This window comes from Rhizoctonia solani, chromosome 2 (genome assembly GCF_016906535.1).
Source record: "Rhizoctonia solani chromosome 2, complete sequence".
NCBI classification, from domain to species: domain Eukaryota; kingdom Fungi; phylum Basidiomycota; class Agaricomycetes; order Cantharellales; family Ceratobasidiaceae; genus Rhizoctonia; species Rhizoctonia solani.
In genome coordinates, this window is record NC_057371.1 from 749,788 (window position 1) to 773,780 (window position 23,993).

General features: G+C 48.5%; 8 protein-coding genes across 8 annotated transcripts; 5 read left to right on the top strand and 3 right to left on the bottom strand.

Moving 5' to 3' along the window:
* Window positions 1-17: 17 nt before the first annotated feature.
* On the bottom strand, window positions 18-2,660 carry RhiXN_04840 (uncharacterized protein; the record flags this gene model as incomplete). Its single annotated transcript, XM_043324656.1, has 10 exons — window positions 18-722; window positions 782-1,427; window positions 1,472-1,666; window positions 1,716-1,834; window positions 1,886-1,933; window positions 1,982-2,122; window positions 2,194-2,300; window positions 2,360-2,439; window positions 2,494-2,560; window positions 2,618-2,660. 10 exons carry the CDS (start codon window positions 2,658-2,660, stop codon window positions 18-20), a joined length of 2,151 nt encoding a protein of 716 aa, XP_043177075.1.
* A 2,481-nt stretch (window positions 2,661-5,141) lies between these two features.
* RhiXN_04841 (uncharacterized protein) lies at window positions 5,142-10,282 on the top strand (the record flags this gene model as incomplete). Its single annotated transcript, XM_043324657.1, has 20 exons — window positions 5,142-6,460; window positions 6,571-6,692; window positions 6,763-6,935; window positions 6,992-7,008; window positions 7,061-7,096; window positions 7,150-7,237; window positions 7,300-7,456; window positions 7,513-7,555; window positions 7,610-7,624; window positions 7,673-7,785; window positions 7,837-7,859; window positions 7,911-7,932; window positions 7,999-8,003; window positions 8,054-8,146; window positions 8,195-8,302; window positions 8,355-8,403; window positions 8,463-8,527; window positions 8,586-8,713; window positions 8,768-9,370; window positions 9,424-10,282. The coding sequence occupies 20 exons, from the start codon at window positions 5,142-5,144 to the stop codon at window positions 10,280-10,282; spliced, it is 4,038 nt and encodes a 1,345-aa protein (XP_043177076.1).
* Window positions 10,283-11,215: 933 nt separating this feature from the next.
* On the top strand, window positions 11,216-12,103 carry RhiXN_04842 (carbohydrate esterase family 3 protein; the record flags this gene model as incomplete). The annotated part of the gene is made up of 5 exons (XM_043324658.1): window positions 11,216-11,323; window positions 11,371-11,446; window positions 11,502-11,659; window positions 11,713-11,806; window positions 11,859-12,103. 5 exons carry the CDS (start codon window positions 11,216-11,218, stop codon window positions 12,101-12,103), a joined length of 681 nt encoding a protein of 226 aa, XP_043177077.1.
* A 232-nt stretch (window positions 12,104-12,335) lies between these two features.
* Window positions 12,336-14,724, top strand: RhiXN_04843 (uncharacterized protein; the record flags this gene model as incomplete). Its single annotated transcript, XM_043324659.1, has 4 exons — window positions 12,336-12,845; window positions 12,900-13,928; window positions 13,981-14,026; window positions 14,075-14,724. 4 exons carry the CDS (start codon window positions 12,336-12,338, stop codon window positions 14,722-14,724), a joined length of 2,235 nt encoding a protein of 744 aa, XP_043177078.1.
* Window positions 14,725-17,581: 2,857 nt separating this feature from the next.
* On the top strand, window positions 17,582-18,979 carry RhiXN_04844 (uncharacterized protein; the record flags this gene model as incomplete). Its single annotated transcript, XM_043324660.1, has 1 exon — window positions 17,582-18,979. One exon carries the CDS (start codon window positions 17,582-17,584, stop codon window positions 18,977-18,979), a length of 1,398 nt encoding a protein of 465 aa, XP_043177079.1.
* Window positions 18,980-19,205: 226 nt separating this feature from the next.
* On the bottom strand, window positions 19,206-20,908 carry RhiXN_04845 (SAM-dependent methyltransferase; the record flags this gene model as incomplete). The annotated part of the gene is made up of 3 exons (XM_043324661.1): window positions 19,206-19,985; window positions 20,037-20,363; window positions 20,420-20,908. 3 exons carry the CDS (start codon window positions 20,906-20,908, stop codon window positions 19,206-19,208), a joined length of 1,596 nt encoding a protein of 531 aa, XP_043177080.1.
* Window positions 20,909-21,239: 331 nt separating this feature from the next.
* On the top strand, window positions 21,240-22,159 carry RhiXN_04846 (kinase domain protein; the record flags this gene model as incomplete). Its single annotated transcript, XM_043324662.1, has 2 exons — window positions 21,240-21,755; window positions 21,809-22,159. 2 exons carry the CDS (start codon window positions 21,240-21,242, stop codon window positions 22,157-22,159), a joined length of 867 nt encoding a protein of 288 aa, XP_043177081.1.
* Window positions 22,160-22,497: 338 nt separating this feature from the next.
* RhiXN_04847 (uncharacterized protein) lies at window positions 22,498-23,957 on the bottom strand (the record flags this gene model as incomplete). The annotated part of the gene is made up of 3 exons (XM_043324663.1): window positions 22,498-23,702; window positions 23,752-23,844; window positions 23,903-23,957. 3 exons carry the CDS (start codon window positions 23,955-23,957, stop codon window positions 22,498-22,500), a joined length of 1,353 nt encoding a protein of 450 aa, XP_043177082.1.
* Between the last annotated feature and the right edge of the window lie 36 nt (window positions 23,958-23,993).

The following is a 23,993-nucleotide window of genomic DNA, read 5'->3' on the forward strand; positions in this document are numbered from 1 at the left end:
AAGACTAAAAAAACCCTTCAGACACTCCTAGCCAAAAAGGCACTCAAACTCTCCCAACCACCTCCAACTCGGCAAATCACTCGGCGCTGTTGTCCGGCTACGCCTGTTCCGTCCAAGGAGCTTCTCCCAGCGCTCTTCTCTACAATCACAAGCTTGCAGACCATGACTTTGCGGCTAGTAGGCAAAGTGAAAGAGTACTGTGCAGAAGCGTCGGGCCCCTGAGCGCCCTTGACAAAGTCGCTCACTCGCTCAATGAAATAAGGGTGCACAAGCGAATTGGCAACGCGTGCAACTTCAACATCGAGTGCATCCTTGGGGTTGGGAACATAGGTCAAGTCCCCACTTTGAGCTGTGGCCGCAGCAATGCGGTCCAGGGATGTGCGACGACCAGCGCTTTCGCCAGTCATACTACCACGTGAAGATGGGCGTGCCGAGGTGGGCATTGGGGTAGAACCTCGGTAGCTTGAAGGTGGAGCTCGCAGAACCCGGGTTGATGGGCGTGCGGCGCTCTGACCTGTAGTTTGGAAAGGCGAATGGTCTTTAGAGTCGATTGGAGAGCCCACAGCAGAGGCAAACTGGGTTGACATGGGGCTGGTCGATCCATCTGGAAAGTAGGATGTGCTCGAGGCCGAAGGTGACGTCGGGCGACTATTATGGAAAACTGGAGCGGGAATCCGGGAGTGACTGGCTCGCCTTGCTTTCGGTGGAGTTAGAAAATTCATCTGCTCCGGATTATCGATATTCTTTGGAGGTGAAAGTTTATTTGTGTAGAAGGGTGAACAGGTGTTGCAAACGTCTTGTGTATGGAAGGTGGGCCGATATCGACGTCGATCGGGGCAGGGATATTACTAGGTGACATGGGTCGTTTTCTGGGCCCACTCCCAGGTGTTTGTGGACGGGAGCCTGAAGGAAGGTTGGGGGCCCTCGGAGTGGAGAAAACGCCATAATCTGCATAGCGGGACGGAGTTTGCCGGCCAGACATGGCTGACTGTCGCCCTGACGCCGAGGCAGATGCATGCCGCATGTGTCCTGCGGTACGAGGCGAGCCAGGCTTAGCGATCGCATAGGTGTCGTCTTGAACCTTTGTCGACGAGTTCCAACGGGGCTTGGCGGGGGCAGAGTTTGCTCCTCTAAGAGCAAGACTGGCACTCGACGAAAGATGATTTGGTGTGGAGAAGATCGATTGTGCGGATGGGCGATTAGCTGGGGGGAAAAGATCTTGGGGTTGGTTGGTGACATCACCCGTGGCGGAGGCATCAAGGACGAAGGCCTCGGTCCAGTCTTGGCCTTTTCTTTCTCCTTCTTGCGGCTGGGAGTCTTGAATCCAGAGGTGACCCGTGCTGCCAGTTTCCTTAGGGGAGATATCGACTGGCTCAGTGTTGAGACCGATAACGACTCTGATGTTGACATCGATGTTGACTGGGACTCTGGTCGCGAGGATGTCGTCGTCCGAGATCTTACAGATCCTGACTCGCTGGGCTCCGGCTCTGGCGGTTTCTTCAACAGCTCGATCTCACGATCTGTTCGTGCTATACGTTCACGAATGGATTTCCAACGAGCAGAAAGTTCGGTGTGTCTGCGGAAAACCTCCCCATTCTTGAAGTCCCGACTGCCCATCGTCTTGTCGATCGATGCCATGGCCTGGGTACTAGACTGATAATAATATCTGGAGCAAAAATTAGCACACAGCTCAAGAATTGAAGACCTCTGCTCACTTCTTGACCCGCTCATAATGTTCGACAGTCTCTGCAAAATGCGACCAAAGTTCTCCAGGCTTATCTGCTGTTTCGTTGTGCTGTGCCCGCAAAGCTTCACTTCTTCGCCAAATGAATTCCTGACAGAGCCCAATCAGGAAATGATCACTATTCAGTCCAGGGCAGCTTACCTGGCAAGCTTCCACGGCCTTATCCAACGAGTCCATCATGCCCGCAGCCTTGTGAAACGTGAGCAGATATCTATCATTGGAATATATCAACCTTACCTGTTCAACGGCAGTACGGAATCTAACCAAGAGTTGATCTTCCTGCAGCTCGTTGTGTAGACGAGAAACTTCTTGATGAACTGCCTGCCAGTCGGCTGATAATGCAGCATGCTTTCTCAACACAGGCTCGTGCTCGTTAATCTGGGCTGCGGTTGGATCAGCTGCATGTTGAAGACCGGCGCGAGGTTCGCATCGATTTCCCCGAACTCCACGTCAACCAGAGCCACGGCTTCCTTTAGGTCGGACATGGCACGCTCGATGGCGAGATGGTTCTCTCCCGAGTTGTTTGATTCTTCGGCATGTCGTAGCTCCTGAATCTCTTGAGTAATGATATATAAACATAGCGCGCATACCGAGGCGCAAAAAACGTCTGCTCACCAAATAGCTGGGTCTGTATGTCAGAAATAGTATAGGAGAGTTCTGTCATTCTTGTGGAAGCGGCCAACACCGAAAGCTCCCTGCACAGATAGTCAGGATAAAGCTCCGGCGTAGTATACATATCATGTACTCACATGGGGGTGTCCTCCTCCATAGCGTTTTCATCAGCTTTCGGGGCGGGCGGACGGGTGATCGTTACATCTGCAAGCAAGTCGGGTTGAATGAGCAAGTCCCCAAACGATGTAAAAGAAAACCTACCCTCCATATCCACATCTACGTCCGACCCACTCTCCGAATTCATGTTGATATTACAAGACTCTGCTATCTTGCTATCTTGTGTTTGTGTTGTGGGGGGTGCCACCCCATACGCGGTGGTCGAGGAACAGTGTAGCAGAGTTGAGGGACGACGTCAACCCGCGGGTCCAGCGCTTATTTATGACACCGTCATCAATCCACGTGGGTCAATACGAAGATCCGCTCCTCGATTGAAACAAAACACCTCTCTGTTTCTATACTGCTATGTAGCATAGATGTTGATTGCTTTCGATTGTTGTGGAATATCGTTGGAGCACCATGTAACAATACATAGCATATTGTTGCTCGTTGTCATACGTTTTACTTTTTTCTACTTGAATTCAAATACTCTCATTGACAGGCATTGGTCTGAGCAGGATTCATTTGGGGGATCTTCAGGCTCGGCCTCATTCCGGCCATCAGAGACCCCATTCAAATACTCAATCCCATGGAAGAGACCAGCATAATCAAGATCCAATATTCGATAAAGCAATCACAGATGGGTTTGAGATAACTTTTGACTGTATGCGCAATATATGTCAGAATACATACACGTACGTGTGCACGGTGACACGGATGACGCTCAGCCACGTAATATGTCAAGGCTGTTGTCTTTTTGAAGCATCAACAAGCAGCACGGTAAACATTTTTTGCCCGATGAAAAGTCACTACACTCCCGATGCATGTATCCAGCAAACACGTGAGTGATGTTATTGTTGTTGGATAGCTTATTGAAATTATCGATTGTAATAAACCAAAGTCGCATTGCCTTGTTGCTCAGAGATCCAAAAGCCATGGCACCACTCGTACGAGGGCGTCAGCCGGGACTCTTGGCTGTCTCAGACATTCTTGGTATACACATGATTATAGGAGGCTGAGGCGCTTGTTCATTTTATTAATTATACGACGCTTTCGGAAATGTTATGAACCAGCGGAGTACTGTAGGTGTCGTGTCACTCATACGAGTACCCGCTTAGATATCAAGTCTTGTACCGACACCCTCTGAGCTTGACGATGGTACCGACCTGTATATACTATAACATATGAGGTGCATGGGTGCATTGTTCGTTCACTGGAGAAACAATAAATCTCGAAATACGGGGCCAATATATGCCCACTCTTCATTCTGAAAACATATAAGCAGGCACACCATATGCCTATAGCGGTTCACGTACATTATATTCCTGGGACTAGGTCACGAATTGCACGAATTGCAAACAACCAGTGGAGAAAAAAATCAAGTCCACAATATTTCCGAAAAGATTGTGTGTATGTATTGTTGGCACGGGCCGTGTGACAGTGAGATTGGTCATCGAGCTGACGGTTGACTGTATTGCTCCACCTAAAATAAAGTTAGATAGAATCTTCTGAAGTCGGTTCTTTTTTTGCCGAAGAACTGACAAACGATTACGACAACTGAAACAAAAGGGTGTCTTGTCGAAATGCCGGTTGTGGTCTCGCAGTGGTGGCACACTGATGTATTCCAGTATATATAGCAATATCGTATAAAGATATATTTTGACCGCCTATGCTGTAAGACGCATGCCCATGACAAGCTTGATGATGCTGTGCTCTAGAAGGTCTGTTGAAGAACAATTATACTAAAAAGAGGTTAAGTTTTGATCGACCGATGATCACGTGCGTTACGTCACCTGTTTGCTGGCCGGCAGAAGGGGATCTTGGGGAGAGCTTCACCTTGACATTCACCGGCCAATGGCCACTTACACTGACCGTGGAGAGGCGACATATGGTGGCCTTCTTCAGCAAACATATGCAGCGATAGCTGTTGGGAGCGTGTGTTTAACTCTTGTCGAATGTCTACGCCGGATACCGAGAAGGAGAGCTAGAGGGGAAGTGGTCCGTAGCGAGCCCTTTCCAGTCGGGGATACAAGGGGTCTGTCCTCGGAAGATGCTAAGAGGATTTCTCACCTTGGGAGCAGGGAGAACTGGATCACTGGATAGTGAGTACTAATTAAATTTGGTGAAGCCGCGGATAACATGAGCTCTTGGCTCCATAGTCTATATATGGCCCGCTGCTGGGCAGTTGTCCCATCTCCCGTCCAACCGAAATGGCCTCTGATGTGGATATGGCAAGTTCTACGAACCAATGACGAGACGTTTCTTCGGCTATCTGGAGTTGATGCCACAGTGTATACTCGCTTTCTTCGAGCGTGCTGTAAGTGGATTACTCTATTTGCACGTTTAGCTTGAGTTCAACATTTTGCACAGTTTATTTTGCTGCACTTCATACATGTACTACCCTTCTCGTGATCCTTCCTATTCACTATCTTCTAGGATACAAGGATATTAAAAAGAGCGACATCAATCGGGGTTCCGTCACTACCTTGATACAAGGACTACCTGACGAGCATGCCGATAAAATACTCTGGGTTCATATGGGAATGGCAAGGCTCATTTACATATATTTATTCATGAACTTCTAACATGTCTAAAACGACTATAGGTGATTTGGATCACATTTTCCTGGATGTTGTTCCTCGTATGGTTCGTTCTTGGGTCACTCAGATATCGCGCCTACGCCGCCCGACATGCTCCCGCTCCGGTAATGTCGAGAATCGGGTCGCCGAAGAAACCAGCTTCCACTGCTACTGCTCTACATCCAGATTCTGCCGCGGTTACATCATTCCCCGCAGATTCATCTACCACGGGCACGCTTTTCCCACTTCAACCTGAACCTGCTCCTGCTCGTATCCCCACCTATTCCAATGGGAACGGACCGGACTATAGTCTCAGGTGTCGTACAGTGATGATGACCAACATTCCTCAGAACCTACGTACTCCCCAAATGCTCCGACGATACTTTGGGAGATACCTTCCAGATGGCCCGGCTCCCGAATCTTTTGACGACGACGCCAAGAGAAGAACAAAATCATGGAACAAGTTCAAGTCTGCTGTTCGTCCGGTCAACGCGGTTCGTTCACCACTTGACAATAAGCCAAAAGACAAGCCAAAGAGATCAAGAGTCGAAGGTGAACGGCCGAACCTAGAGACTCCCATGGCCGATGAATTCGAAATCGATCCTGAACAAATGGAAGAAGTAGAAGCCAGAGGGAGGAAGTTGGTGGAGACCGTTGTAATAGCACCCAAGCTAAGTGCGTTGGCCAAACTCCTCAAGGACCAAGGAAGGAGAGTAGAGGAGCTGGAAGAAGCGCACATTCACTTGGCGCAGACAGTAATGGCTGCTGTAGCCACGGAGATGATGACGCGGCGAAGGGAGGAGGCTCGGAAGGCTAAGGAAGGGGAAATTAGGCGGCGAGAAAGACTCCGAGCCGATGCAAAGTCTCAGCAGGCACATACTTCCGGTTCAGATGGAGAAAATGGCGGTGGTTTATTGGGTGCTGTTCGAGACAGGGCAACTCGATTACGAATCTCGGTCGAGAGGTTTACTCTGGGGAGGCCGGACAGAAGTGAGGTGATGGATAAGCTGGTGCACGCAATCGGTCCATTTGTCGAGGAGTCCTGCAGGCGAGACTTGCAGTATGGCGTCATGCCTTGGTTTAGCTCCACTTTTGGCACAGTGCGGGCAAAGGTTGGTAGTAAACTACACTCGTCCGAGCAAGGCCAAGCCAAATCCAATGGGGCGGAGCAAAACGGGCAGCATTCGTCTAACGGCGCCAACGCGTCTGTGTATAGAACTATCTGGGATGCTTTATACGATATGGACCCCAGTGACCTGCGCCCTTTCCATCCAATCACCAGAAGAAGGTCGATACTCTTTACGCCTCTCGAACTGATTGGGATTCTGGCTCCGACAGGATTACCCACTATCGATCTAGCTTTCGCCCGGTAAGCACTTTATCGATGTATTTACTAGACGGGTCGCCAAAAGCAAACATGGTGCCCGGGGGTGTCGAGTTTGATCCACTGACCAGTAGCATTTACTCCAGCATACGCAGTATCCAAAGGCGAGTGGAAGATACCAAGTCTTCCCCCTTACCTGATGCTTCTGAGAGAAGAAGAGATAGAGAATCGTTCTATGTAGATGAGCAAAGCGAGGTTCGCTTCTCTGGCGAAGATGGTAAGACCTAAGTATTGCATTCTCAATACCTTACGGAGCCCATAACTTACGATCTCTTCCCCATTCTCAGCTGATAAGCCCTCTACTATCGAGCCTGCGAGTTCGGCTTTTATTACATTTCGACGGTGGGAGGATGCCCGCCGTGCCGTGCGTACGCTGGCCCACCGTCCTGGTCGGCCGTTGACCTGTCTTATTGTAATGGCTCCCCAATCCACGGATCTAGATTGGGAAAGACTTGTGAAGGTAGCCTCTATTTATTCGTATTGTATTCCAGATCTTACTATTTGTTTCTTGAACAGGGAAAGTTCGCTGCGCAGTACGAACGGTTTCTTGTAAACCTGGATTGTGAACTAACTGGGATTTGACAGATTTGTTAGAGATTGGTTGGTGGGAGCGGCAATATGGTAAGCAGAACTGAGTGTGATCAATTGTATCTGAAAAACATACTTGTATTCAGGCTTTTTCAGATCTTTTGGCTCTTTCCAATTTCGTTTATCACAACTCTTATTTCTATTCAGTCGTTGGAGGTCGCAATCCCTCCGCTGGTATGTGTTATCAAAATAAGCTTAAATATTAAAACACTTACAAACATCCCAATAAACTGTAGAAAGAGTTTTTCGATAAGCATGCCCGTGGACGCTCATTGCTCAGTGGTCTTATTCCTACGTTGCTGGTCGCTGGCCTTGGTATTCTCATTCCTGTCATCCTATTCGTTATCGGAAGGAAGGCTCAGACCGAAGTAACCTTTAGTGGGCTTCATGACGGTAAGAAACGGTTTGATCAACACTCCGTGACTTACCAATGCGGTTATATCTGTTAGGAATCTTGATTCGTTACTACAAATGGCTGATACTGAATATTGTGTATGTTTCTCGACTCTCACGATCGCAAATCACTAATATTCCCTCTGTCATTAGTATTTTCTTCTGCATGTAAGTGCGGCCCGCTACTAGATAGGAGCAATACTCATTATGATGCAGTGGTCTATCCAGTTTTCGGACATTCCTGGAAGCATTCAAAAAAGAAATACCCGACCCTTTCCAATTAGTTTCATCCTCGTTCCCTGCGGCTGCTCCTTTTTATGCCGGATGGTGTACGTACCTCCACTTGTTACCTCCGACTGTGCTCATATCATACCCTCCAGTTATTCTTCAAACATCATTGCAGGTGAGTATGACATGCTGACGACCGGCTCCATGTTTACTAACCGGAAAATAGAACTTGATGCAATTTGGGTTAGGTACGTTCATCTACATGAGCGATTCCCCCCAGTGCTAATATCCTGTTGAAAATCTTGTGCGAGTAGTTGGGGTAAGTTTATTGGACACATCAAAGAACTGCACCCTTACAGGGCTCTCCAGCTACCACTAGTGACTTACATCTGGGGCGTCCGAAAAGCTTCGACTCCTCGTAAACGAAAAAGAGGCACTCGGCCAAGGACTATAGACTACCATGTAGGTCCCATATATTCTACTTTGGCCAGTTGCTTATATTTCTACCAGTACTGGACACCCAATCATCTACTTGGGATGCATATACTCATGATATTCGCGGTCCTCAACCCGTTGGTTATACCTTTTGGCTTGATTTATTACTCAGTGGCCAACGTGGTGAGTCGATTATAATTACAGTTAAAATAATAACTGAACCAATTATACTTAGGTGTTCCGCAATCAGTTGCTACGAGTATATGCACGTCGGTTTTACGAAGGTTTGAAGAAACATTGTCTTTTACTCTTTGCCGTAGACGCTCAGATCGTTTTCTGGTAGGAAACGGTAAAATGCTTACTATTCGAGTGATGAGATATTCCATGGACGGCCTGGCTTTGAGTCACGTATGTCTAACATTCCGTCGATTACAGTGCTAAATATTAAATCCTCTACTTTCTTTAGATTGTGTTTTTAGCCTTTAATCTCTTGAATTACAATCGAGCACGAGCGGGAATAAGCGGCACGTTATTTGGACTGACACTATTCCTCAAAGTATTGGCTACTCGAGAATTCAGGGCTAGATACGAGAGGTAGTGTTAATTGTTTATTGTTCAACAACTGTCAAGGGCTAACATTATCTGAAGACTGGAAGATGCAGAGAGTGCTCGTTTATGTGGGAACGAGGAGCCATTCCTGAGTTCCGAGGAGAGGTCCTCGACAGAGGCAAGACGTGAACCGAATGGTGCTGTGTCCGATGAGCCCATGCCCCTGGAGCGCCTAGACAAGTTCCACTCTCCTCCGGACGCTATGGGGCCCTCAACAATGTCCTGGAACTTCCCAGGTCTGAAGTCATTTGGACGTGGGTATCATGTCAATCCAATACGTAGTCATACTCCGAGAGGACACAAAGCAAAGAGCATGTCGCTCTCAAAGGTCGTGAGCCGCACAAACTCCCAGGCCGACATCATGCGTCCCGATTCGCCCACAAGCGTCGAGAGCACCACAGGAGCTGCTATTCAGGCCAGCTCTCGATTACTTGCTGCTCCATTAGGGATTGTTCAACAAGTCGGAGGGCACGTGGGTGATATATTCGTACAAGCGCCTGGGAAACTTTTGGATCTGGTTATCTCCAAACCGTCTCATGATGATGACTGGGGCGGTGCAAACTATCTCACCAGGTTCCAACCAACGGACTTAGTCACGTCCGGGCCAAAGGTTCACAGATGGGACGATACTCCCAACGGAAGGTAAGCTTCGCCAGTTTTTAACTACCAGATTCAATTTAATGATCGAGCGCCAGTGCGTCCTACGAATGTCCCTACTATTTGGAAGAGGGCCCCAAGGCCCTTTGGTTACCCCGTGATCCGTCTGGACCCATCGACCTTGATGATACAATATTCATGCATCGTCTGCTCCTTAGCGTGCATGATCGGAACACTCACAAGAACAAGGACAAGAGCTTCGTTGATAAAAGCCAAGATGCAAAGCCCAGTAGCCCAGGTTCTGATATTTCACTATCATCAATTGTTCGACCTCCAGTACGCGAGCATAATAGCGAAAAGAGCATTGGTCAAATTCCTTTCACCCAATCTCCGGCTGGAACCCCCGATGAGAACCCTGCACAGGCCACTTCCTATTCCACTCGAGCTGCTCGTCCCAGTCTGATTCGAGTCCGTACGGCTTCTGCTGACCGCGTTACGTTGGGATCAATTTGGGGAATGCGCCAATCTGTCTCGGAATCGGTGGAGATGAAAACTCTTCAGACTGTACCTGATGAACCGGCCACTACCTCGTCACTGGGCGGGACACTTTCTCAACCAAGAATTCAACGGCAACCATCTTTATTGAGCGCTCTCCGCTTTGGACGGGGCGGCGAAGATACCGACACTGCCAAGCCTGGCAGCTTGTTCTCCTACAAGACAGCCGCCGATGGAGGCGAGAGCAGACAAAACTCGGATAAGAGGAAGACAAGAATATTGGCTCCGGAAGACCTTCGCAAGGCTTTGGATGCTACTGTCTTGGCTGAAGAAGAAGCGGAAAGAGCACAGAAGGCCAGGGAAGAACAGGCCGAGAAACTTGATGACGCACGAGTCGAACAAGAGGAAAGTGGGGGTTGGAGTCTGGTCAAGAAGTTGGTATTAAAACGAAACGCTGAGTAATAGGGGAAGGTTTTAGCACATACGCTTGGATAGTGTATCCATTTTATAATTTGGATTTTGTATCATTTTTTGAGTAACCTAATTGATGACTTGGTGCCCCAGATGTAGCGTACAACCGGGGACTCTTGAGCTTCGAATAATATCTGTCTGGCTATCTTAACCAGAAGCTTGTTATCCTTCATGAACTGACTTTTATCACATGGCGCATATATGTACAGTGTATGTCTATCCTAGACAGGCTAAGGCCTGAAAATAGGGTGTTGATTGCTTGTTATGATTAGTAAGGGGCTGAAATAGCTACACTTTTTTTATTGAACTCGCCGTAGTACGTATATTTCCCCTTATGATTCGCTGCACTAGTGATTACTGTGCGATGATATAGTCGCCGCAGCGTGCGTTGCTTAGACACTAGCCTGTTAATTGGCAACTGAATCTCTCTGGCAAATATCACCATTATCGTATATATTCTACATGGGTCTTTTCATATATAAAGTGGGGTGGATACAGCATCTGGAAATGATTCCGATTACATAAAGAGCCTCACTACCCCAAAGTAATTCACGCTGCAATTATAATAATTCTTCCGAGCGTGCCAAACGAGAGTGGTGGGATCCTAACGGTCATTTGACAGTATTCTAAGAGAGAATAATATACAACTCTTCTTGAATCCCCGAGTTAAGAAGGTCTCGGCTACGGAATGACTTCCGACTGGCCAAGTCTCCACATCTAATGTACCACGGGTCGCGATGTAAATCCATTGATAGTCCGGTCTGATGAAATCTCTGATCATTTGAGACGTAGCTCTAACTACTGTGTGCAATCTGGTAGCTGTTTGCCAAGATGTTGCAACTACCGAATTTCCGAGCGTAGGATATAAAAGAGAGCACAGTGCTGGACCCTCACCCCATTACTGACACACTTCCTACGCCCAAAATGCACGCTAAACTGGCAGTATTGCTCGCCTCATTGGCATATACAGTCAATCCTGTTTTAGCCGCAACAAAGGTCATGTTCCTCGGTGACTCAATCACCGGCTCACCTGTAAGTGTGTTGACTCACCAATACGGGGCGCATACTCTAACATCCAGCGGCTGAAAGGGCTGTTGGCGGGCTCTACTTTGGACTCAGTTGGTAAATGCGGGAAAACAAACGTAGACATGGTTGGTATGTATTTCATTTAAGATTTTAATCGGCCAATTGGTATTTATTAGACATATAGGAACCCTCCCGGCTCAAGGCTGTGGAATTCCTTATGATGGCGATAACGAAGGACATGGTGGATATCTCGCTACAAATATCGCGAACCAGAATATGCTTCCTGCCTGGCTATCTGCTACGACGCCCGACGTAGTGGCAATGACGTTGGGTACAAACGATGTAAGGCCGAGTTCATTATCCCAGTGACTGTAGAATTGACTCGAAAACAATAGGTCTGGAGTAGCATAGCCCCTGCCACGATTCTTACCGCTTTTAGCAAATTAGTAGACCAAATGCGTGCAAGCAAGCCAACAATGAAAATTCTTGGTAATTGGTATCATGGTTCAGGATGGTTACAAGAACTCACGTTCTCTATTAGTTGCTCAAATCCTTCCCATGAATCCTTCTGGTTGCACGGAATGCAATCAGCGAGTTATTGCATTTAACAGTGCGATACCAGCCTGGGCAAAGAATAAGACAACTACTGCTTCACCGATCACTGTTGTTGACCTATACAAGGGTTTCAATACCACCACGGATACCTATGATGGGGTTCATCCCAACGAGAATGGCAACGCCAAGATTGCGGCTTCTTACTATCCATTTGTATATAACGTTGTTTAGAGAATCCTTAACATAATACGCATATACTCAATCAACCTTTTACTCATTTTATCTTATCTTTTGGGACGATCTGCACACACCGTCAATGATCCAGGCACCTAGTAGACGATGACGCCCTGTCTCACGTGATCACTTCTGACGTCAGAGTCGACCTCATTGCATCAACGAGTAATATATAAAACTTGGGGATCATCAACAAGTCCTCTCGCATCCTGCCATATATCTTACCTCGATGACTCCTAGAGTCGACCTTGCAATCATCTTCCGGAGCGGAGCCAAGTCCAAGGCTGAAGCCATCGATGCGGCCTCAGAATACAAGCGTCTTTTGACGACACTCACCGATGGCGGACTCAAAGCTGTCGGAAAGAAGGGTGCATCAGATAACGAGCTTCTTGTGTTTGTGTGGTGCCCTCAAGACAAGTTAGAACAACTGGCCGAACATGAGCGTCGTACCGACTTTGTTTACGGCGTTGCTCGTGCCAAGGTGCCTTCCCTATCCAGTACCGGCAATCCTGGGGCGGTAACTCCAGCCGAGCGCATTCGTCTCGTTCACACGTACATATCGTCTCCTAAAACCGATGGGGGGCTTGGAGTGGCACCCGGTTCCCCTCACTGGTCCCGCATTCAAAGCATAATGGCACTTCAGGACCGTGACTTTAACCACACATGGCTTTCCAACTGGACGCGGAAACAAGTCGGATTTTCGATCCCTGATGTTGAGCTCGATAAAATTAGGGATAACGTATGTGGGCCTTTTTGCTTACATGTGTTTGATTGGGACTGACTACTTGTCTAGTTCGGCGAATCACTCGCCTTGTATTTTTCCTTCCTGTCTTTCTACACTCGGGCTCTATTTGTCCCCGCCACTCTGGGGCTTATTGCATGGGTGCTTAAAACCCCATATCATCCACTCTACTCTCTTGCACTTTCCCTATGGGCGATCACTACAGTAGACATTTGGCAAGTTCGTGAACGTGCCCTGTCCGTCCGCTGGGGAACTCACGGTGTAGCACGCGTGGAGCGCCGAAGAGTCGAGTTTATCACTACCTCGATTCAAGAACAATCCGAAGATAATATCGCGGCCGATTCTGACACACTTTTCCCCTGGTGGAAACGCGAATTCCGTATGGCACTTTCGGTTCCGGTCATTAGCCTATTTGGTGTCTTGCTCGGTGGTCTCCTTACCGCCATATTCCTATTTGAGGCCTTTGTCACTCAGCTATACGACGGTCCAGGAAAGAGCTATATTGGATTCATTCCGACTATTATTTTTGTCACCGTGATCCCTCGAATCATGGGAGTCTATAACCAAAGCGCTGGTGGCTTGACCCGCTGGGAAAACCACGCTCACGAATCTTCCTTTAATCGCTCGCTTACATTGAAGACGTTTGCTTTGTCGAGTATCGTGGCCTTCCTGGGACTCTTCTTGACTGCATTCGTCTACATCCCATTCGGACCCGATGTTATGCGTTGGGTGAACACTGCGTTATTTGATTCCGGCCATCCTGAAGTGGCAGAGGCAGCCACCGATGCAGGGATCAAGCCTCTCCCACCCATCGACGTTCATACCAAAATCAATCCTGGTCGCCTACATGCCCAAATGTTTGCGTACACGGTGACCAATCAAGCTATCAACTTTTTCCTCGAGACTGGACTGCCTTTCATCCTACGAGGAGTGGCTAAAGCTCGCGCCAGCCGAAGCATCAACAATAAAAAGAACAACGAAAAGTTGGACGCCGTGACCCAGCTAGTGGAACATGCGAGGGAAGAGTCGATGTTGCCTGAATACACTTTGTTTTCAGATTACGCGGAAATGGTGACTCAGGTAAGCAAGTGAACTATGTCTATCAATTCATAATTAATTTTTGTATTGTTAGTTTGGTTATATCGTGATCTGGAGCGCCGCTTGGCCTCTCGCACCTCGTACGTGTGCCTATATTAAGCGCCAACTATAACTTACATTTTTTATAGTAATGGCTCTCCTCAACAATTGGCTCGAACTTCGTTCAGATGCATTCAAAATAACCAGCCATGGCCGTCGCCCACTCCCACAACGCGTGGACACCATTGGCCCATGGTTAGAAGCACTTGGGTTTATTACTTGGGTCGGTGCACTCACCAATGCGGCTCTCGTCTACCTCTTCCGCCCCATGACCGTCGACTCTCACGGTCGTACCACAACAGCCGCACAATCTGGTTCGCCATTCTTGACTACTACTCTCGGCCGTGAAATCAAGATTCCGCACTTTCCGGCAACGAATACTACTTTTGGAGGGAGGCTCGGCCTTACACATGCAACGAGCACATTATTGACAGCCGTTCTCCCCGCAATCTTGACTGCTCTTGCAGCTTCCCATGCTTTTTTCGTAGTCCGTGCTTTGGTAAAACATGTGATCGAAAGGGCCGTGTGGAGGGGTAGTGATGAGTATCGTGCTCTCGGTAAAGCCGAGAGAGAAGTTAAGAGGAAGTTCTTGGCTGGAGGAGGCGGAGGTGGTTTTGTCCCAGGAGTGACATCGAACGGCATCAGTGCTGGGTCAAATATGCAGGATGGTGGCGCTGATCTTTGGGATGGGCCGGATGAAGGGGCGAGTATCTTGTCTGGGTTAATTAAAGGAGAGTAGATGCGGAAACAATATCTCCCACCTCTTAAATTGAAATAGGGTACGCATATATACGAATCTGAATGGCCGCATGTAACATAATGTATAACAAGCTGTGCCGTTGTATTTACTTGTAGTCCAATCATTATATTTCTTGATATTAATTTGTGGTAGCTTCGAATTCAAAGCGGAACAATTTGAATAGACGAAGTATATTATCTACACCGACCTGATTTCCGACCTCCGATTCACTGCCCCGCCACTTCTAAGGTGTTGAATAAACAGCCATTACGAGCCCTTCACCCCGATAGGCGTTTAAAACTTCAGCTTCGGCGTCCGCGACACCGAGGGGCTACCAATACTAGTGTTAGTTTGAGCCATGGGTGTTGACCCAGTAAAATGTGTGTCTCGTTTCTCCTCGTCCGTTATGTTGACTATCTACCAACTAGCTTGAGAAGTTGAAGTCATCGTACCAAAACTCCATGTAGGCGGATCAAGCGGGACCATAATACTTGGGCCAAATGTATTGTTGTCTGTCTTCTCGCTCTAGGAGGAGCATGGCACATATAGAACAAAATATTAGTATGATATACAGCTGTATGTATTTCTATTAAAATAAGAGCTGGTAGGACCAAAGATATAGGTGGCTTGGATCACTAAAGATGCACAGGGGGTTTGCTAACATATCCATTCTACTACTCCAATGTGTGCACTTTAGACTCTTTGACCGGTCCATTCCCCAAACTTTGGCCTTCTATTCGTTCAAGGAGGTGCCGGAGTATGACTGAAAGCCAGCTGGCTAATTCCAAACATCAATGCCACCAAAAGTAGGAGGACTAAAAAGTAGGAGGATAGGCGGTATAGCCAACTTTCATGATCGTAAGTATCTTCCCAAGGTAAAGCAGGCTGACTGTAAGACAGGCGGCGTAAATTGTGAAATCAGTGAGCAAACTAATTAAATTATTACCAGACTGGGCTTACCCCTCTACGTGCTGGGGGCTTGGTTTCACAATAGAATGTGACCGTATCCCCATACTGTTTAAGTGCAGTGACTTGGGTTTCTGCTACCCTCTAGGCTACTTAAAATATTGAGCAGCTGGTTTAGGTGGCATATTCGAGGCATAAATAGCGTGGGTATCATTCTTAATAACGTAGATGCAAAGCCAAATAATGAATACGCGCCCACTCGGTGCTGCACTTGAAGCAGGCTACATGGATATACGTCCGTAGGCCTGGGCGTCATAGCATTCTGGAAGCGAGCAGTTGGTTATTTACAACTAATGGTAGCATAATTCTCTCAGGGGTGTATGCAACCCGATTCATTTGGGGCTGTGTACTCCGTTTTAGACATTGGATTGGACAAAACGGTACGAGGATTCGCGCCCACGTGAATAAAAACACCTCACGGATGTGATCAACTGTGGTTGACTTCGAGAACCCCTGATGATCAATAAAATCCTAAGTACTGATGACAGCATCAACGGTTCGGTGTGGTAAATCTCGCCAATGAAGTGGCCGATTTTGAACTCACATAGGGCTGAGATCTTATATAAGCAGCTTATCGGAGAGCCCTTTACAAGGGAGGCATCATTTAATCAGGACATATTATACCCACAGCCCACAGCCGGAGATTTGGTTTACCCTTGGTATGTCACACTAGCCTATTGGGAGGACCTATTTCCAATAGAAAAAATGCTGATATATTGCGTGCGTTATTCTGTTCCACATCGGTTGTTCTCGATGTGACCTAATGAGGTAGGCTCTGTTCTATGCACGCAAGCATACAGCTCCGACGACATAGTTCAACTCGACGAGTACACTTGACAATCAAAGCACTTGCCAGGCAAAAGATCTTGTTACCTCTGGAGTGCTATAACGCTTCGAGCGTGCTTTTTTTCCCGACCGAGTGTCCCTCTAGCCACCCGTGGCCTAATAGTAGCAATCCTGCTCTGGGAGGAAGACTAGACTTGAGTGCCGCCGCACAAGTGACCCCTTTATCGTGATGTGGACACTCAACGTCATCTATCAGAAGTTCCAGAGTCAAATGCAGTCACGTTTCTGATTGTTGTCAGTTAACGCATTGCATACGAACGGCACTTGAACGGCGATGGGCGACTGTGGCATCGATCTCAGGAGTCTGGTCGTACACGTTGAGCTAATATCAGCTGTGAATTTCATCTCAAATATTGCTATAGAAATACTTGTACCGAGTAATAGGAGTAGATTGATTAGGTTCTGATACCTAGCTATGTAGTCTGCAAAATTTGTCGGAGCTCGCGAGCCCGAAATGCTCGAGAAGTACAAACGAGATTACCGTGAGCGTCTCGTTTAAGCTTCTCGAGCATTTTGGGCCCAAGGGCTCCGGTGGGTTTTGCACAGTATTACCCGGCGTTGGCCGGGCGCGACCAGCGCTCTGAAGTTGAGTGAAGAAATAGCCTTCAAGGATTTTATCATATATTTATCACAATAAGTTCTTTTTTTTAGCTTGTGCAGCTTAGTATAGAAGCGGGTCCGGCCAGGTACCAGAGTTAATTCATGTTAATTCAGACCCACGTGTCGCGTGCCCTAGCCTTATAGTCTTTGCGATAACGATTTACGATACATGAGTCCACCACATTAGTTATATATTAGTATCGAGACTATTATTGCTCATAATAGCTTGGGTGGCCATATGCGCGAGAATGGGATTCACCCCCATGGTCTACCAGTGAAGACACCCGTTTAGGGATTTAAATTGGAATGCCACGTGATGAATTAAGCGCTGCGAAGTCATCCAAGGTCAAGATAGGTTAGACTCTGTCATCTCTAGTCCACGACAGCACGAACCCTTTTCGTAACCTACACACTCTCTTGTACATACCACATACTGTTTCTCGCGATGGACTATGACACCCACTTTCTTGCACCGTCTACCTACAAGCCACCACGCAAAACTCCCTCGCGACAGAATATGAGCACACCTGGGGGGCGGTCGCCTGTAGTCGCGTCGCTTGCGCACGAACTGGCGGCCGCAGTCATGTCCGAACCATCAGATTCTAGGGCACTTGCTGACGAACTTGGATTAGATTTTGAGGAAGAGGAAGAGGAGGACGAAGAAGAAGAAGGGGAGGAAATGGCCGCGGGACAAGGCTTGAATATCGAGCTCGGAGAGCCTGCACCAGAAACCATGTTGGGAGCGGATAACTATTCTCCAACGATTATGGTTGATACACCATCCAGACCAAGCCGAAACGACATGCTTAATGGACATAGTCGTACCCACAGTCTCGCCCTCGAGTCTGAATTCGAGTCTTCCCCAACCAAGCCCCTACCTGCACCATCTTTTGCTCTTTCGACTCCGAACGTTGATCCAATTGAAACCCTCAAAGAAAACGTCTTGTTCTTGGACCAGTTCATCGTTCAACTAAAGAACATGGATGTTGACTCGACTCCCCTCAAGCCTGCCCAATCCACAAATTCAGGAAGGCTTTCGTCTATTTACCCCAACGCGGAGCCTGCAGTCGAGAGGTTCGCGACCGACATTATTAGGCATATTGACGAGGCATGCCGCGAGCGCGAGGACCAGTTACGCGATTTGATGACTTACGAACGCGAATTTCGCAAAATTGATAGTGAAGTAGGAGGAGCCGATCGCATTGGGTCCGTCGAACCTCTCGAAGACGTTGTCCTCACAGAAAAGCCACCCGCACAAGCCTATTCATTACGAACGCTTGATGTCGTTGCCGAAGACGACTATGACGACAATTGGGAGGCCCAACAGCGTGATCCGCGAGACGTATTTGACGAAGATGGAGACGGAGATGACCCAATGTTTGCGCGTCGAAGTCCCCGCGGCTCGCCGTATCGAAGAACTCTGCGAAGAACTTCTCTTCCTCCCCCACCCCCTTATCCCTCGGATCCACTCACCCCTTCAAGTACATTACCCCACTTGGCTCATATGAGAACCGTATCTCAAGTTCTCGCTGCCTCACTTTCAGGCTTGTCGGAACACGTACAAGTGAACGGTGCAGCCGCTGCCGAAGCAGGAAGGAAATTGCGCTCGCTAAAGAACCGGGTGACCGACTTGCAATCTGAGTGGGCTAGTGCGGAACAAAGTATTGAACGTATCGAGAAGAGTGAAAAGGGGTTAGACTGGGATGCAACCAATATTGTTCCAACGGAGGAAGGGAAACGGATTGATGGGAGGGTGGTTGTGAAGGAGATTTCTGCTTCGTTTCTTGCTCAGTTGCAACAGGTGGAGTTGAAGGTGCAGGCAATGTTTCCAAAGGTGTCATGATCGTCACGAATGCTTCGGGTTTTTGATTTTATGTTAGTCATTAGAGATGAGTATCCTACAAGTCTTGGTATAACTATACGTATCGTACTTGTTTAATCACGCTGGGTTATGAGTCCTTAGTGTATTGTTTGGATCCTTCGATGTAGATTGGCTTTGCGGAATGCGTTCCTTGCAATGTATAATTTACTAAGTCTCCGAGCACGACGTGAAAGGCAATTTACCATCCCTAAAATAAGAATTTTACATTTTGGTAAAAATCTAACATCGGGTTCTCCCCATTGCGTAACGTCGTCGCATCCAAATCGGCATACTTTTCTAAGAACTCACGATGCGCATAGACGTTACTTTTGCGCTCCCCAACGGCCAGTCCACTAGAGGATAACACCCCTTCAATCGGTTTTCTGCGTCCTTGGGGTGAAAAGAAGTTCGACCCAAGTTTTATAGAACCCGCAACGCTTCCTAGTGGTGATGCCCGGGTCCCTCGCTCGTCGTCCCCGCCCCCGACGACAGACTCGTACATGTCTCTCAGGAGGTCAAAATTGGTCGGGAAGAAGATGTCAAAGTATCCTTGATGGACGAGATATGTCTCGCATGGAATCATCATGTCGTTTACGCGCGTTTGTACCACAGGCGCGTTGTAACCTGGTATCGTGTCCGGGAGCGAGGAGAAATCGGATAGTAATAAACGATGCCGAGGGAACTTTTCATGTATGAGGACGAGGAACTCAAGGAGTTTGGTAGGAATAAACTCTCGTTGCGTCATGTTAGGAGCAAAGGGCAAGTAAGGACGGATTGCTCGCATAAAAGAGTTGTTGGCGAGCGAAGGCGCAAGAGCTGGGGAATTATGTCGAATGCGGGAGCGAAGATTGAGGAACCTGGATATTAACGGATCATGCGCAGGTTCGTAGAGTTCGAAAAAGTCGCCAAGCTGGTTAATTGCGACGATTGCCTGGAGGGGTCTGAGTGTCTCATATTCATATCGAATAATGTCATGGGCGAAATTGTCCTGCGGATATGGTCAACTCGAGCTCACAGAAGACCAAACAAAGTTACGCACAATAACCTCCATGGCTAAAAAGAAGCATGGCGCTGGCTCCTGTTCTGTCCAATCAAACACACTTTTGTGAAGGACTTCGACGATACCAGCGTGTCGTCTTTGCAAACGATCCGTTTGCTTTTCAGCAAGACTACCACTAATCTCAATAATTCGATATCGAGTTCGTTCGTAAACCTCAGGATGCTCGATTTGGAGGAAGTCTAGTATATTTTCGGCCAGTGTTCCGTTCCCCGCTCCAATTTCGTAGATTACGAGGTCCTCATATGGGAAATATTTGAGAAGATATTCCGATATGAGGCATCGGGCTATCGCATGGCCGTAGTATGGCTACCCAATTAGTTCAATGCATGCTCGCAACTCCAATCCGATGAAACCCCCTTTACCTTGAACAGTTCGGTAGGAGTATGCCATACTTGACGTCCAGGCCCCGTCCCGACACCAGCTTCGAGCCTATAATCCCGATACCTCTCGGCTACAGCTTGATGAAACACTCGAGAATTGGGTATCTCAGCAAAATCAAAGGGAGTTTCAGGGGTGAAGATGGTAGCTTGTTTTGGAAAGTAGCCATAGTGCGGGTTATAAAGCGCATCATCGATAAAGTCTCGAGAGAGCATTTTAACGCGGCGAGGTGGTTCCTTGGCCTGTTTGGCCAATTGAGAGGCAGTCACTCGTCGAAAAGTTTGATGTGGGAGAGCTGATGGATCCTCGACATCGAACAGAGAAGATTCATTATAGTTCCACCTATCTCGAGAGTTTGGGTCTGAAGTCTTTGAGGATACACAGCTCTGGCTAAAGGTACGGAAAGTGGGTAGATGCCGGCGGCTACTTGCCAGAAGCGAGCGAGAGCCGGAGACGCCGCGCAGACATATCATAGAGATTGATATTCGAAACCTGCCAAGTCCACCCTCGACCACAGATTAAACCCAGGATTTATTTGGTTCTCGTAGTCAAATGAGGTCGATGCTACAGCGTAAGGATCGCCCAGCACAGCCACACGTCATCAAGGCTTTACTGGATTTATCGACAAGCGCTGGGCTCCGGAAAATGAAATAGCCCCGAGCGACCACCTGCCTCGTCGAGAGTCGGGACAGACATGATCTGATAAATCAACACAATCTCTCAGGCTCTCAAGCTCCCACCTCATTTGGCCCCCCTGCTTCCCTCTTGATGCTCACTGACAGCTCCTCGTGACCATATATCACAATGTGTGCTTCATATCTGCCTCCAGAAGATATCCTAGACTTGGCTTTGAGAGAAAGCTCTGATGGTCCCCCTGACCCGCCTGCACTGAACCGTACTACTGGACTGTATCCATTTAACGAGGATGGGGCGTCATCCCAGATGTTTCGGTGCATCGTCAAACGTCCCCATGCAGACCAGCCCCTAAGCTTTGCATCAGGTCAAGTATCCAGTACAGGCCCATCAGAGGGAACTTTGACAGTGCAACGCCAATCACTAGACGACGTTGTCAAACAATTTGCCGCAGAGCTACGTGTATTTCGTACCATCGGTATCCACAAAAACGTCGTCCGTTTCTTTGGAGTTATCGAAGGTGTTGGGCTCGTGCTCGAGGAAATTGACCACGGACACACACTACTTGAGTTACTGCCCACCATCTGGAATGATTCCACCAAGATTGACTGGTTCAATCAAATCCTAGAAGGCCTTGCGCACATACATAAATTTGGGCTTTCTCACGGGGATTTGTCGTGCACGAATGTAAGTAGAGCGTCTATTTTTAGATGACTTTAATGCGATTACCCTTTGACTAGATCATGGTTCGTTACAATGTCGTCAAGATACTTGACTTTGGCCATAGCACATATATAGGTGAAGAGGCGATTATGGGTACACCGCCCTTCTGCGCTCCCGAAATCCTTCGATCGGACAAAGGGACGGACGGACGGCTGGGGGACGCATATTCTCTAGGCATAGTCCTCATCTACCTTGAACGTGGGATCGACGAAGATGTGATTTCACTAGAAGATCAATTACAGGACAAGCCGCCTCAGATCAGCGACCTCAAGCTCTTTGCTAATTTGGTTTCCCATTATACCCTACCAAAGAGCGAGCGATGGGCAATTCAAAGGACTCATCATATAAAGACTCGTGACGATGATTAAATTGACCTAGGTAAGTGAATTAAAATAAGGGGTGTGTGATGTGACTGACTTGTCCCCAGTTTCTAGCTATCAACGTTTTATGCCTCCATCCAGATGTAGAGCCATGCTGTATTAAATTATCTTTGTCAGAAATCCAACGACCTTTACGAGTAGTTCACGCGTATCCGTATTGGGAACTTGGTACCAGAAAACAATCAGCAAGTCCGAATCCGGAGCCCTACTAAACGAAGCAAAAAGAAGACTCGTTCCATTACTCTTGTAAATGTATCAACATACAACAGATTCGTTGTTTTCCAAACCCTCAGTCCATTCAACCTCCCATTTTTCTAAGATCCAACTCATGTCAAACTAACGCCCGCCATTCCTTGCTGTAACGCGTCCATACCACCTCGGGGCGGAACGCTCTTCAAAACATTCCCATCTGGACCGGTGAAGTACACCAGGCCGGAAGGATCCTCTCCTCCCCCAAGATAATACTCGGCCCATTGACACGCCCCAGGATGCGGGTATACTGCAGTTCCGTTCCAGGGGTATGGTGGACCGGCTTGAGGCTGTTGCTGCTGGGGTTGGGGTTGGGGTTGGGCCTGAGCTGGAGTCTCGTGAACCGCTTGAGTGGGGTCTGGTTGAACGTGCTGTGCCTGGGGCGACTGTGCATGCTCGGCCGCGACCGCCTCTGTAGGCTGGGGTTGGTACGCCTGTTGCTGCTGGGGCTGAGGTTGAGGTTGAGGCTGCTGGGACTGAGGCTGCTGGGACTGAGGCTGCTGCTGTTGAGGTTGTTGAGTTTGAGGCTGCTGCTGCTGAGGCTGCGCCTGGTACCCCTGCTGATATGCCGGGTGCTGTCCCGGTTGGCCTTCAGGTCCAGGTTGCTGTTGTTGTTGTTCAGGCGCGTGTGGGTACCCTGGCTGGCCCGCTTGAGGTTGAGGTTGAGGCTGTGGCTCGCTGCCATATGGGTAGTTCTGCGGTTGTGGTTGTGGCTGCTGTGACTCGCCACCGTATGGATAGCTCTGTGGTTGTGGTTGCGGCTGCGGTTGTGGCTGAGCCTGTTGAGTATGCTGTTCGCCCCCATACGGATACCCGGGCTGGCCTTGTTGATACCCCTGTTGCTGCTGAGGATGAGATTGGGGATGAGGCTGTGGTTGCGGCTGCTGCCCGGGAGACACAGGGGGTTGCTGAGGGCCATATGGTTGTTGACCTTGTTGGCCCTGGTACCATTGCTGCTGCTGAGTATTGCTGCTCTTGAGGGTATGGAGTTGGCTGAGGCTGCGGCTGCGGCTGTGGCGGGCCATAGGGCTGTGGTGGGTACTCTTGTGGGACGTTCTGCACGGGAGCTTGCTGCGGCTGAGCCTGGGTTGAGCCTGGGGCTGGGGTTGCGGGACTTGAGCCTGAGCCTGTGCTTGGGCCTGATATGCGGCATAGGCAGCTGGGTCGGGAACTTGGCCGTAAATGCTTTGGTTCCAACCGTAGGTCGAAACACCGCGGTTGTCCGCTGGCGGGCGGCCGTATCCTTCGGGCTGGGGCTGCGGGCCATATTCGTAAACCGCAGCTGATGGATAATGTTAGCATATGCTGGACCAAGTTCCGCAGAGACATACCCGAAGGGTTGTGCTTGGCTACGCTCTCTTCCATCATGCGTTCAAATGTGTTCCTGGCTTTAACGTAGCGTTCGTTCATAACCACCAGCTCGGCTAATCAAGGCCCTAAGCGTTAACATCCGCCCAGCGGTCTATCCAATCGTAAACGCACCCTTCTTTTGACTGTACTTGTCGATCAACTTGAGGATCTTCGGACGCAAAGACATAGCCGAACGGTACAATTCCTAACGAATAATGATAAT